Consider the following 15,563-nt stretch of genomic DNA (forward strand, 5'->3'; position numbering starts at 1 on the left):
ACACATCTGGAAGAATATTACACACACAAATACACAATGTTCCTGCTGCACACGCCACTCCCCACACATGCACCAACATAACTCATCTTATTTGTGCATCCACCAAATACTACCACGTTTCAGATCTTGCTTATTTATCCAATAGCTGTATTCTGGTTCCCAAACCACCACACGATTCTAAATTTGTACTTACCCTTACTCTAAAAATAAATATGAAACCTTGTTTCCTCTCCTTTTTAAAAAAAGCACACGTTGGACTAAAAAAGGCCCTCTTCTGGGATAACTGGTATGATTTTCAAGATTATAGCCTTACCAGTGGAATGCAGCTACCACAGTACGGCTTGTGCATTTGCACAGATTTGTATTTGAAAGCTGATGAACAAAAGCCACATGTTGAAAAATCCTATTTTGCTTGGCCCGCTCTCAGCCATGCCTCACCACTCTCATTTCCCCCCCACGCCTGCTTGTTTTTTACAATCCCAAGATGCCCATAGGAGGCCTGGAACACAAACCCACCGTACTCTGGCTGCTCCTTGGACTCGAATGCCCGGTGACTGGGTGCATGGCTGTCCCACCCACCGAGAGGGTTTAGGAAGTTGCTGTCCTCAGTGGTGCTGTCGTACTTGTAGTCCTGGTCACCGCTGCTCATGCGAGTCAGTGTGGAGGACCTCTGCCACCAGCTCCTCCAGTCAGGTGATGGGGCTGGCCAGCTGGGCTTGCTGCTCTCCTTCTGCAGGTCCTTGTCTGGCTCTGTGTCAGGGCTATCCACCACTTCAATGGTAACCTGTGGGATTCAAGCAGACCAGCCTGACTGTCAGTGCCTCCTCTTTGTCACTGGGAAACTTTCCACATGGCAAAGACAAGGTGTGGTGTTTGTGAGTGTCCCCAGGATGAGGCAAGAGATGAATCTGGCTCTGTGTTCTCAGAAGGCTGATTTATGATATGATATGATATGATATTAAAATAATACCATACTAAAACTATACTAAAGAACTAGAGAAAGGATATAGACAGAAGGTTTAACAAGAATGAATAACAAAAACTCGTGACTCCTCAGAGCCTTGACGCAGCTGGCCGTGATTGGCCATTAAGTTAAAACAATTCAAATGAAACCAAATGAAACCAACAATTCAAATGTGCACCTGTTAGTAAACAATGTCTAAGCCACATTCCAAAGCAGCAAAGCAGGGAGAAGCTGAGGCTTCTCAGCCTCCCAGGAGAAAATCCTGAGCAAAGAGGATTTTTCAGAAAATATCACGGTGACAGACAAGGTGCTGCCTGGCAAAGGGGCTGTGCAATGCCGTGGGTTTGGCATGTTGTAAACCACATGTGGATTACTGAGCCCAGAGACACGCAGAGGCTGAGTGATTCCTTCTGCTACCTCTGCTGAATCAGACCTCGGAACCAAGGCTAGGAAAAATCCTGCACAAACTAATAACCCACGCTGTGCCTAAAACCCTTGCAGCAGAATTTTCTGCCTTATGGGGAAAATGTGTTTAGAACCTAACATTTATGACCAGGAAAAAGAAAGCCAAAGCTGTACTCTATGCTGAGGCTGAATTTGAGGCAGGCATGAAGCACACCAGTGTGCAGAGCCTGTTCCAAGGACTTGGGCTGACTCAAAATAAGCAAGGCCATGTGTGTGAAGGTCAAGATGCAGAGCCCAGGTATTGCTGGGTTCGCATCTGTCTGGCCCCTCTGGCAGCAGCCCAGCTGTTACTGCAGCATGAAACCACACTTGGTGGCAGTGATGGGAGCCAGCAGCTCCTCTGACCATTGCTGAGTAAGCCACTTGCTGCAAAGCCCTTCAAAGTAGGTCCTTTTGTCATGCTGGAAGAGTATAATGACCTGTTATGGTCAACCTGTTTATGGTTTTTAACAGAAGCCCAGAACCAAAATTCAGAGTTTGTGGCCCAGTTCCCTCACAGACATCACAAATGTCAATATCATTCTGCATAGGAGCAACCTTTGATTATTGCTTTCTGTGCGGTACAATGTGCAATTGTAAAACTCTTGGATAAATGCTGTGTGTGCATATAGGTAGAAGCAGAGACTAGCCATCAGAAACCTTGGCTCTGTGAGTCATGTAAGCACTGCCTGGCCAAAGATAGATCATAAAATGCTCTGATGTTTCATGCTAATATGGTTCAGTGATTCCACTGGACTGGCTAAACAACAGAAGTGACTGTCAGATATATCTATAATGTTTAATAGGTACAGAGGCATTCTCAGCCTTTCAAGATGGTACACAATGAAAATTAGGTTGTATAAAACAGAAATAATACACTGTTATGCTAAAAGTAGTTTACACAGCTTTGTGGATGTGCATTGTACATAAAAGACTAGTTTTATACAACTGTTATTACTAAAAGCACAAGACACACACAAGAAAAAGAAAGAAAAGGTCACAGCTACCTGTGATCTACAGACTGTGACACAGGAAGCAAAGCAGAACTGTTGTATCTTCAGAGCTGCAAACACAAACAATGCCCACACATCCGTTCTTTGGAGACAGGCGATTTTGGATCTATTTCATGCTTTGCATTTTACCATAGACCAGGCCATTGAAATGAAAAAACCTTGCAGGCTACTATGAAGCTCCACTGGGAAAAGAGCAAGAGCAAGGGAAAGTGCAGCTGTCAGCCTAATAGCCTCCTTACACAAAGGGCATTTCACTCCCAGCCTAAATATGGAATTGGAACCATTACTTCATTAAACCTCAGTTTCTACAGACCAAGAATGAAAATGGATTTCATAAGCTTGAAAACATCACAGTCAGTTTAGGGATTCAAAATTGCTACCTCTATCCAAGCAAAACAGAGTTTTCACAATAAATGAAAGGAAATCGCCTTACTGAGCAGCAAACACTGCCAGTGGTGGGGCTTTAGTACTCCCCACCTGGAAATCAGTACAATTCTAGTACTTCAGCAGCAAGTGTTTTGAGGACCACATTAACTCTCTGAGCAATGACTCAGCAAAGTGGAAAAAAAATCAAACCCTCTGATTGAAAAAAATGCTAATTGCTCCATATGCTTTGATAACCTGTGGCGGTATGAAAGTCAATCCGCATGAACTGGCATTATTTCAGCCAAGGACAATCTGAAGAACCACGAGAACTTGATTTTAAATAATGATGGATGATGCCAAGTCAGCTTAAGGAAAAGAGGGTTTGGAGGGACAGAGAAACATCTGCTGAGCTTGGTGCTACACTGGTGAGGAAAGGCAGGTGGAACACACACGCCTCCAGTGTCATCAGACCCCACCAGACCTCCAGCAGCACTGCCACTAACTTACTTCCAAGACTGGAATATCTGTGTGATCAGCCACTTCAGTCTGTTTTTGCCTCAGAGGATACTTGTTAGAAAGGCCTCTAAAATGAGCTTTCCAACACACAGTCAATTTAAAAACCAAAAAGAAGCAGAAGCAAAATCCACTGTGGTGACACATACCTATGCTCCCCTCTGCCCTGCTTCAAGCTTTGATTACCAAGGTGTTTATTGTGGAATAAAAATCATACAGTGAAAGAAATTCTGTAAAGACTCCTGCAATCGTCTGAACCACCACTCTTGGAAATTAGAAGCCAACTTCAATCAGCGCTGGTTTTTTCAGGGACTTGGCTTAATGGACCTTCCAGAGACAGAGAGGAAATCAGTGCATAATTTTAGTAATCCCTTCTCCATTCTGAGAAGTTAATGACCCAGAAGTTAGGGCAGAATTGTGAGAAGAGACTGCTGTTTCAGATGAGCAATTGCTCTCTTATCCCAGTCTAAAATTTTGAAAAATGAGCTTTCACTGAGTTCTTCCCAGTCCTTACAGACAGACTTACAGTGTTAGTCCATGACTGCACTTACACATATGCTTGTACACATACATGGCACTGAAATATGTAACTTGTGTGATCAGTTTCTATATTGGGGGCTATTTATTAAAAGGAATAAAGGAATCAGGAATTAGAGAATCAAGATCAAGAACTAGAGTAATACAAACCAGGCGTTTAGAGAAGCTCTGGAAAAGCTTTCATAGTGTGTAAGTATTCCAACAAAAACATGTTCTCTTCAAAATTAAAAAACAGACTGGTTTAGCAGTTCTATCTTGGAGCCCATTTTAGAGGCTGATTTCTTCTTCCAGTGATTATCAAAACTGTAAAGATTTTTCTCAAGCTTCCCAAAATGTCTGTGGTAACACAGTTCTTGTATAAATCCACAATCATCACCAGAAGTATTCAAACCTAAAATTCAAAGCCACTTCTTTTATGGTTGTATGAGCTAGGAATAAGGACATCCATCTGAAAACTGTTAAAAACAATTGGCGTAGGCACATTAAAACAACAGATTTGCAGTCAATTTCTAATGAAACAAGTGTATCACGCACAGATGTCTCCAGACACCAACATCCAATTTTCTCCTGGCCAAAAATATACAGAAGATAAATATTATCCCAGCCTGCTAGAGTGCACAAAAAGTTCTGTGTTCTTTGTCCTGTTTACTGAGACAATGTTTCTGAACTCACTTTACTGGTGTAAACATTGCCCTAAGCGACTAGAAGATTATGTTTCAGGAAGAACTATGTTTGTGATGTTGTGCAAGCAGTGGATCCTACAATATTTCTATCCTGGTTTTTTTTCATGCAATCGATGCAAATTTTCAATACAGAACTTGCCATTCTGGGTAAGATACACATGTGCAAGTCAGCAATGAGGTAAATATAACAGGAGAACAGAAACAAATGCAGTACGAGATTGATATGGTACATCTGGGTTTATATCACATAATTTTAATTAAAATCCTATCAGCAGTGACAGTAATTTACTTCTGGTTGTGTCACGTCACTTAGAACAGCTTTCTGGACTTGAAAAGTGAAGGTCCCTCAAGCTTTGTTGGGAGCAAAGAAGACAATGTGACTTGAGACCTGAAATTTCTATCACTTATATTTGTCCTTTGAAGCTGCTGGTGAATCCCACACCGAAGCACTGAAACCAGCAGCTTCAAAGGACAAATATAAATGATAGCCAAGAAGTACATCTAATAAAATGTGTGAAAAGTGACATTATGAGGCAGGTGGAGGTGAGGGAAATGGCCATGGGTGAACCTGGAGAAGAGCTGAGGCCTGCAGTTCTTTTTTCAACGCAGATCACACAGCTTTGTTTCTCTGTAGTTGTGTATGTTCCCAGAGTGGGTGGCTTTGTGTCACTGTGTTTCTAAGAGAAGGTAGTAACCCAGCAGGTATCAAAGAGAGAAAATAGGTAACAAGCAGATAACAAAGCTAACACAGCAGCACTGGAGTGGTGTGACTGGTGAATACGGCCACAGGCCTCGTGGCAAATGACAAAGACCAAGCAGGCTTTAACTTCCTCTGCTTTAAAAAACTCCTGTCAACTAACATGGTTATCAACATGGTTTTAAACAGGAATCCTACCTGCTTCTGTGCCGTTTTCACCCAGAACACGTCACCTCATCAAAATGTTTAACACATCCATTACAACTGGAGCTCACCCAGCTGGGCTTCAGCTCTATTGCTCATGAAGCTTGACCAAGATCTAAGTTCAGTGAGGAACATTAATATCAACAAAATGCCCTTATTGCCCAAAGAGGTTGTGAACTCCCTGTCCCCTGCAGGTGTGACAAGGCTGGAGAGGGCTCTGAACAACCTGATCTAGTGGAAGGTGTCCCTGCCCATGGCAGGGGGACTTAAACTAGATGATCTTGAAGGTCCTTCCCAACCCAAACCACTCCATGGTTCCATGAATTTTCCCTTTTCTGCTCATTTGTCATGGTGTCAAGCATTTTGGGAAGCAGCAAGGTGGTGCAACAACAGAGCAGCACAGTCCCTGACCCTGTTTCAGTACACAAACCTGGGAAAACACTAATAAAAAGAAAAGGTGAGGGACAAGAGCAAGAATTCAATTGCAGGTTGAAGCATCTGGCTCCAAACAGAGGGTTGGCTGCAGAGTGGAGAGGTTGTAGAAGGCTGTTTGGAACAGACAAGAAAAACCAAAAGAAATGGACAGCAGGCAGGTTCCTGTACACCTCCCATGTGACTTCATTCTGCTGCTCAGGGGAAAGAACAATTCTGACTTTGAATAACAACCCTGACCAATTACAGGGTCTGCATGGGCATCCCTTGGCTGGTCAAACAAGTGCAAACTTAAACAGAAGGGCTTTTCCACTCATGAAAGGAACTAAAAAAATGTGTAATCAGTTTTTGTAATCACCTTCTCATCTAGAAGTCTTCCAGGCATTGACAGAACCATTAAAATGACAAAAAAGAAAACAAAATACCCCAAACCAAGCAGCCAGTCTGTGCTCAACAGCAGCGACTGTGGTTACTCTCAAGAACCAGTGTGGAAGCACAGCTGAAGCATAAAATGCCACTTTAAATGATGGGAGATTTTACAAGGCTGGAACACCACAGGAAAGCCAATAAGGGTTGTCCTGGTCATGTATGCAAAGTCACATTCATGTGGATTACTGCAGCTCTGACTATTGCTTCTGAGGGTTTTCTAGAGACAGTCTGCTGTACTTACATGATCATCTAATAAATACGGCACTACCTGGGGTAATCTGGATTCCTCTGATGGTGTGCTGATACTCACTTTTAGTGCATCACTAAAAGAGCACATACCAGGGCATGATACAGCAAGGAACCAGAGAAGAAATGGCCCTAAAAAGAACTCATTGGAGTATTTTTTCCACCTGCATTTTTGGAAGAATTTTATGCCTCTTTCTTAGATCTTTAATTCCCAGCTATAATTTCCATTAAAAATGTTATTTTTTGGTTTATGCAGTAGAAGGAAAAAGAGGTTTTGAGTCTTTGGGAAGAAAATGTGGCCATTGGGCTATCTTAAAACAGAGGCCGTTTTCTCCTATCCAGCCTCTGAGCCCCAGGAGGACTCTTTAAATCAACACTCCCAGAATTGTAACTTACAGATCTGGGAGCCATTGTGCAAAAAGAAAAATAAGCATCAATTCTGTTTTCACCTGCCAAATAGCTGATGAGAAATTTGCAAGTCAACAAGTGTCTCTATTTCTGTTCAGGTCAGCATAGTAGTGTTTAACAAGCAAGAATTCATTATAATCCTGTTTTTTCGTAAAAGAGTAGGCCAACTTTGACAACCTTTAGGCAAAAAAATAAACTTTCTCTGACTCTGTAAGGAATTAATGGGAGTTTTATGTCCATGAGGCTTGACCAGCTGTAAGACTGTCAAACAAGAACTTAAAGAAGCTTTGTATAATCACTATTTACTCACCTAAATAAGCAGAGTAAATTCAGAGTAAATAAAATGTAGAACTTAGGGAGCCTCTTTCTGAAAGGGCTTATCCTTGTGCACAAGAGCTCTGGGATCATTGTTGCCCCTTTCCAGTTTACAGGACCACTCTTCCCAGTTCTCAGAGTCCAGCAAAACTGCTGATATAGTTGCTGACATATTTCCAAGACTGGGTGGTGGAAAAAGAGGTCACAGCAGCAGCAGTTACTATGAAAACAAGCTGGGGAACTGTTTCCATCTCTTTTATCCCTGTGTCTAAACTTTGTATGCTCAGGAAAGATTTTTGTTTCCTCCTGTCCTCCTCTGCAGTTTACATTCTGTTCAAATAGTGATGTTGCCTGGTTTGCCTCATGCCACAATCTGGGGTCCTTACAGCTTCCAATCTTCCCTTCTGTCTTAGGCCACAAGATGTGACTGGGGGGGGTGTGTATTCTACTGCCATCTGTTAGAGGAGGGGCAGTTATCCTCTGTTCATTGGGCAGTTTTCTTTATCTCTGCCACAACCAATCCTCCCTCTGGCAAATCTCTTCTGTTAATGGGCCATTGAGTGTCACTGCATGGCTGATAAAATTCCATCATCCCACTGGGGGATGCTCTGCCCAGAGGGAGGAGCCAAGCATTCCTACCTGGATATACCCTGAGATTTGGAACACCACCGGCATTCCCCTGGGGATCCTTTTTCCACTGGATTCCCAGAAGAGCAGCTTTCTTCTCCACTGGATTCCCAGAAGAAGACCAGGCCCATCTACACCACCTCTGGACCTTCAGAGGAAAACTACACCCTTCTACAGGATCACTGCTCCAACAAAACCCCAGCTGTCACTGCAGGAGGACTGCAGCCACCATTTAATGGGACTGCTGCCAACACCCTAAGCAATAGGGTGTCAGGTCCTCTTCTGAAAACCACTCTGTCAGTGGTTTTTTGTGCTATTGCACTTGTGTTTTAGTTTTCCTAGTAAAAACCTGTTATTCCTATTCCCATATCTTTGCCTGAGAGCCCCTTAATTTCAGAATTATAATAATTTGGAGGAAGGGGGTTTACGTTTTCCATTTCAAGGGATCCTCCTGCCTTCCTCAGCAGACTCCTGTCTTTTCAAACCAAGATACCTTCCTAAAGCTTCCTGGAATGGTTCTCCTGGCACAAAAGATGTGTTCCACCACCACATGTTGAACATGTTTACTCCCTTAGCCCGTCAAGTATTAGACCTGCCCTTGACCCCAAATCTGTGAGACTTATGGTCCAACTCATCTACGATGAACGCAACGGAGCAATGCTGTGGAGGCATCTTCTTCTCACCCAGTCATGGGTAAGAATCATGCACTGGTTTGGGTTGGAAGGGGTCTTCAGGTCTTCAGGATCATCTCATTCCACTCCCCTGCCATGGTCAGGAACACCTTCCACCAGACCAGGTTGCTCAGAGCCCCACCCAGCCTGGCCTAGAACACTTTTGGAGATGGGGCAGCCACAGTTTCTCTGGACAACACCTGTGCCAGGGCCTCACCACCCTGAGAGTAAAGAATTTCTTCCTAAAACTATTTGCTAAAGCTACTAAATTTATCCTCTGCCAGTTTAAAGCCATTCTCTCTTGTCCTATCACTCCATACCCCTGTAAAAAGTCCCTTTCCAGCCTTCTTGGAGCCCTTTTAGCACTGGAAGGAGCTCTAAGGTCTCCCCTGAGCCTTCTTTTCTCCAGGCTGAACATCCCCAGCCCTTTCAGCCTGTCTCCAGAGCAGAGGTGCTCCAGCCCTCTTGAGCATGTTGGCCTCTCACCAGCAGATCTATTACATCTTTACATACGTACTTCTTAGACATATCAAAAGGATGGTAATTTTGTGGGCTGGGGGAATATAAGAAGCCAGGAATTAATTTGACCAGAAAACCAGATCTATTAGTGCATTGTTTTTATAAGCACATCTTAGGCAGAACAACATTTGAATTTATTGTTTTGGTTAAAAAAGACTGCTTATTAATGCCAATTTTGCTTTAAGGCCCTGAATTAAAAACAAATCACTCATTTTTTCCTCTTTCCGATCCTTGAAGTTTCAAGATGCAAGTGGCTTGTAAGAGGCTGTTCCAAACCCAAGAACTGTTTGAGGAATAACATATAACAAAGTTTTTTGCAGACAACTTTTTTTATACTACAAGCAGCTGCTACAAAAGTTAACTCTAAGGCTCACTTCCACACAGAGGAATGCATTTTGAGCTGAAACTGAAATACTTGTTCTCTGTCAGCCTTTGGGGATGGCTGCATTTTATAATAGCATACAAAATGCAAATCTGTTCACAAACAAATTTTACAACAGTAAATTGAAGGCAGAAATTAAAATACCCATTTATTTTCAATGAAGGCTCCAAAATGGCAATCACAAAGATGGGTTTAGTATCACAAACAGGTCTACACTGATCTCCACTCTTATGCAATCAACACTATTCAAGAAGAAATTCAGAAAAAAATTGCAATACGTGCATTAACTTAGAGAGAAAAAGTATGTATTATATATATTTTATATAATATTATATTACATTATATTGTACTATATACATTCTCTGTTGGTAGAGACGGATTGTTCTGGCTGTGCATCATGGAAGCCATGAAAGTCGTCTTGGCTCAGTAAAATAACTTTATGTAAGTTATAAAATAGTCAGATGTTAACATAAATTTGTACCTGAATGTTGGGATTCTGCCCATTGATATCTGCTTTTGACAGGTCAGGGAAGTTTGGGAGGTCCAGGAGAAACGACCTGGGTCCATCTCTTTGCAAGGACGTGTGCCCGCTCTCCGGCCTGAACTGCTCCTTAGGAAATGGCCGGTGGGCAGCCTGGAGATTGGGGTATTCTCGTCGCTCCTCGGGGTTCAGGGTGAAACTGTCTTCATGAGAATGGTCCTCCGCAGTCAGTGTGTTCTGGGGAAGAAAAGCAAGGCCCAATAATGACAACTGAGACCGTGCAGTCCTGCCAGTCCCCCCATCCCACCAGTGGCTGCAGCCTTACAGCACCCAGACCCACGGCTCACTACTGAAACACAGATCTGTAACCAGCTGACACAAGATAAAACTGAGTCAGACTTGGGGACTTTGTTCTTCCAGGCTCCTGAACCATTCCAGCCTTGTGGTGAGCACCTACACACGGACACAAGCATCAGACTTAAAATAAACCTAGAAACACGAGGCTCTGAAGTAACCCCTGGGAAATCAAATTGTACCACATTAAACGTGTCCCTAAAAATGCTGAAAGGCATCCATCTTAAATCATTTTAGCTTGCTTTGTTCCAAAGCTAAGCAAAAACACTGACTGCTAAGGCCATGTTGAAATTTATGGTATTAAAAGATCCTACCGCTGAGCTGGCAACCTCCCCTTCTCTCCCCTCAGCCTGCAACAACTTCCATCTCGTCTTTGTGTTCCTCACCCAATTTCCCTGGTCTTGAACATCTGAACCTTCCTTCCTCTGGGATCTCATTTTCATGTTTGCCTAATGGTGGGATTGAATTTCACCAAGCTGTGGGTCAGTGGTTAATGCTTTTGTTATTGTTGAGCGTACTTCTGGGTTTTGTAGTACATTACAGCAGGCTGCCTCTGAACCAGTAGCACTCCTGCCACTGCCTTTGACCTCACCAAGGAGACACATTTAGTATCAAAACACTGCCTCCCTGGGTTAGGACTGGCCTGGGGACTTGGGGAAAAAACAGCAGAAAAGTCCAATCTTCTTATGGCTAAAAAAAAAAAAAAAAAAAAAGAAAAAAAAAGAGGGGAAAAAAGTGTGGGGTAGATTCTGCGCAGGTTTTGGGTTTGACTCAGCTGAAAAAATTTTAGCTTGAGGTCTTAGTATGACTGCCTGGGGAGTTTTTATTTTCAGTTCATAAAGAGACAGCAAGCATGGAGAGGGTAAATGTTAAAGACCTATCTTTTAAAACAAGCACAATTAAAGTGGAATGGCCACATGTGGTTCTGGCTCTACTGCAGCATATTTTTGCCAGCATTTCTGGTTAAATGCAATCTCCATCCAGCTCCCCTGGTTCAAATTAAGCCACAGCATACCTTTAGCTAAGCTCTCAGATAGGTAACAGTTCCAATGCTTTTTCTTTTATGTTGTGTTTATTTGCTTAGAAGGTTCTAAATTGACCTTTAAAGGGATGTTACAATACAACCTGTGCACATTACAGAAAAATATTCACTGAGTTAAAATAAACTAAGCTTGAAAAATAATCTCGGACCAAGTGAAATTGTCCTGAGTAAAAATGAAGGTAGTTCTCCTCTACCCTCCTCACTACACCCTATCTGTAAAGAACAAAAGCAATTTAGCAGAGTTAATATTGTTCCTGTATTGTCATTCCCAGAGTAGTTACAATCTGAAAATGCCAAAAGGGTAATTTTATATGTTTATCTACAGCACAGATCCAAATTCTGAATTAGTGTATGTGTGCAGTGCTAAAAATGTGTCTGCTCCAGACATTCTGCTTTGCTTGAAGGCTAAAACAGGCTCTTCTCTTTGCTGGAGACCAGGAAGGACTTTCAGATGCCTTAGGTGGCCCACCCGTTACTCAATAGAAAGTAGAAAGCAGATCACACAGCAGGGAGCTCTGGGAAATTAAACTGACGGCCACTTAGCTAACTTTAGGTTCCTTACTCATACGCTACTGCTTTAAGTTAACGCTCTTCAGATAGAATTTACCATGCTTGGTGCATGAGGATTAAATGGCTTTTCAGTTACGTCTGACTAACAACAGGGCGTAATAGTGCTGTGATTAAACTACTTCAGTTAGGAGGAACAGAAAAATACGTGGTGCTTAACTATTTTTAGTGGGGTATCATGCCCATAATCTTACCTTTATTAAAAATAAAGTAAGATTTTATTAAAAACTAATAAAATTCTCACATACCATTCCATACTTCCCCTATCTGTCTGCTCCCTCAGGAGCATCCTGATTCTCCACATTAACATACCATGCAGCTAGAGCTGGCCAAGGCCTTTGGAGACCCAGATTTAAGTCTCTGACAAGACTTGGTGTGTGATCCTGACAGGTCACGGTCTGCTGGTGCCTCGGTGGGGATAACAGCACTTCCCTTCCTCACTGCGATGTTTGCAGGGAGCTCAGCAACTACAATAATAAGGGCTATATAAAAAGTTTTTAATAGTGTCAAACAGATGGAATATCACATGGAGTTAGTTAGGAAATTGTCATGGTGAAGTAATGACATCAGGCTGATCGGGCCCACTACCAAGCTGCTTGGGGCAGGGACTGTCATTAATTACAAGCTGAGCGAGATGGGGCTGCCTGACACTGGAAAGAAAAACACAGGGGGGACAAGATAACTGCTCCATGCCAAAGGCTGCTGCAGGCGAGGGAGGATGGACCACTCTGCTTGCCCAGGGACCCCCGTGACACATCAGGTACACATTTCTGATGGCAGCGACTGCCAAGCCCCAGAGTGGGACATGGAGCTTGACTTCAAGAGCAGGGTTGGCCAATGCCTGGCAGGAATGACCCAGGCTAAACAGTGCTCTGCCTAGAGGCAGTGCTGTCTCTCACAGTCCCTTCTGCACTGGGAAAGCCCAAGACAGGAGTTCTTGGACCCCTGTGTTGTACTGCAAGTGGAAATGCTCAGTATGTGCAATCATTCCAGTTACCTGCTCATGGTACGACGAGTGAACGGACATTTGTTCCCAGTTTATAAAATGAAGAGAATGTCCATTCTTTTAGGAAGATACTTCTTGGTGTCACGTCTCAGCTGACCTGCAGTATCATTAGAAATGTGCATTTCTGGTAAAAAGATTAAAGAGGCTGCCACAAATAGAAGTGAGCTTGAACTGCATGTGAAGAGAAGACCATGCTCACCCTGTGCTACAGCATTAGCTCTGCAAAGGCTCTTCCAAGACCCATCTAGCAGGGAAAAGTTTGTCCTTATTGCAATGCCAGCATCCTTTCTGAAGAAAATAGGGTTTGTGTTCCAAAGCTAATAGATGAAATTTGATTTTTTTTTCAAGGGGGATATTCTTCTTTCCTTACTTTTACGTTATTTCCCGTGTTTATATTTCCCACTGTTTATTTTTAGGTGTACACAACTTTATTACTGATGCTTTTGGGAAAGCAGTGTTGTTTGCCTTCCTTTAAAAGCTATGTCACTTCATTCAGAGCTACTGACTCAGTTTCTTTGAAGTTATGACATTTCTAATTCAGGCACACTGTTTTCTTACTCAAATGATGCATCTGCTCTAAATATTTTAAGATAAAACACTTTCCCCCTCTTCATTTAAAAGGATTATTCACAATGTTTAGACTTTCCATTAAGATGATTTTAAGAGGTTACTCATCCTGGCTCTAAGCTACAGTTCTGCAAGCCCCATGGGATCAGATAATTACAGAAGTTCCTAATACAAAAACAGCTTAGGATTTTTGAGTGTTCCAAGTGTGGACAGTATATAAAGGCAGGAAGATATAACCCCTTGTTATGGGTTGTGTGACAAAGCAATGAAATAAACCCTTGAGAGAGAATGTGACACATTGTTTGCATTACAGAATAACACACCTTGCAACACCCATCTCTGAAAAAGGGAGGGCAACAGGTCAGTACACACCACTGTGCCTGTGTCCACTTATGAACCACCAAAGAATAGCAATTCACAGGGATTTTGTGAGGATAATTTTCAGTGATCCAGGTGGGACTTGCACTATGGCAGGGTTTAAGGCTCCAAGGGACAGCCCTGCACGCAGGAAAAAATGCCTGATATTGCAGGTTAACTCTCCAATAATCAGGTGGGTATTTTAACACCCTCCTTGGCCTTCCCGTCATGTTTCTCCTTCTGTCAGGACAGACATAAGGAGCAGGGAAATGTACTGTTTCTCCTCCCCACAGAGAAGCTAAACAGAAATGGGAACTTGTAAAAATACCAAACTAGGGGAAAAGAGAATTTCTCTGCAATTTTGGCAAGTGAGGAGTCCATCTCCCTCCTCTCTTCCTTATTTTAATACCATTTCCAGTTCTGGAAAAACAACCAAGACAAAGAGTAAGTAAGGAATGATTGTGGATATAGAAAATATTCTGAAACAGTTGCTCTTTCTCTGCCCTCCATGTTTATTACTTTCCTTCATTCACTCCCTACTTGCCAAAGCAAGGGCACATTTGCAAGCAGTGCTAATTATGGCATTGAGAGGATTTTAGGAAACTGATACAACTTATATTCTAATAGCTCCCAGGCAGCAAGGGAATCTATTACTAAATCCCTGCTGCAGCTACACTGCTTTCTCATTTCTTGGATATTCCTTTGAAATGTCTTGTAAAATGATCTTGACAAGAGGTCTTGAATTGAAAACTGAGGGTCTGTCACTGCACTTTCATGATGCACCTGTACAGCATCTTCAATCACCAGCAACAAAGAACTTTTATTTATTAGGAAGCTTCACAGATGCTGTGTTGCTATCAGAGACAAAATGAGGCACGAGGCCTGAGGCCTTCACAGGAAACCATTTTAGCCATTAGGACTGGTTTCATTTCCCACCTGCCCAAACAGATTGTTTTCATTTTGAAGGGTGTTGTGGGTTTCCAGGTTAGTGCTAAATGATCACTTTAAAATTAACCACTCTTGGGAGGCTGAGTAAAACACCAGGATACTACACGAGACTCTTACAGGCACAGATCCAAGACGTGTAATGAACTTGGGTGATCTTATTCCTGGAGTTTATTTATGTTTTTCATCTATCATGAGTATAAACAGCACAGGACCTATCAGGCATGTTAAAGGAACGGGCAGTGAAGGTAACAGCTGAGAAACATTATCAGAGATACACAGAGAAAGATTTCTTTTATGATTAATGCCACATACAGTCCAGGCAGTCAGACAGGAAGTCAGACCAGAGGGGTGTTACATCAACCACTCCACTACTAAGACATTTTAATTTTTCCTTAAAATGAGCTTGCCCCTCACTCACATATAGCAGTAAAGTGAAAAACCTTACTTTATCTTTAGAAACTTGCAAAAACGAATTGTTCCAATAATAAAGAGTGCATTTTAGATAATCACTGCTAATAAATAATTTAAAACAGATGGCATTTGCTTGTATGTATACAATTGTTTTCACTAAGCAGGTCCAAAATAGAGCATCTGCTTTAAACATCACGCAAATAAAAGATGAATCACTGATAACAGTTGGTAATATAATGATAATAATAACAATAATAAAGTTCTGTTAATCGTGGTCTGTGTTTTAACAGTTCTCTATTATTCTCCAATTCTCCAGCAAAATTGGTAAAATTACAGTGCAAGCAGTTCTAACTTGCAGTACACCTGCCTGTGTGACTGTG

General features: G+C 42.3%; 1 protein-coding gene across 2 annotated transcripts in view; it reads right to left on the bottom strand.

Moving 5' to 3' along the window:
- The window catches only part of ISM1 (isthmin 1), a 39,675-nt gene that overhangs the window by 8,254 nt on the left and 15,858 nt on the right, over positions 1–15,563 (bottom strand). For both annotated transcript variants that reach the window (XM_038133833.1, XM_038133832.1), the window contains exons 3-4: positions 9,932–10,168; positions 517–784 (exon numbers count right to left, since the gene is read on the bottom strand). In XM_038133833.1, coding sequence (XP_037989761.1) covers positions 517–784; positions 9,932–10,168 — 505 coding nt within the window. The remainder of the gene's footprint in view (positions 1–516; positions 785–9,931; positions 10,169–15,563) is intronic.

The sequence above is a fragment of the Motacilla alba genome, chromosome 3, assembly GCF_015832195.1.
Source record: "Motacilla alba alba isolate MOTALB_02 chromosome 3, Motacilla_alba_V1.0_pri, whole genome shotgun sequence".
Taxonomy (NCBI): domain Eukaryota; kingdom Metazoa; phylum Chordata; class Aves; order Passeriformes; family Motacillidae; genus Motacilla; species Motacilla alba.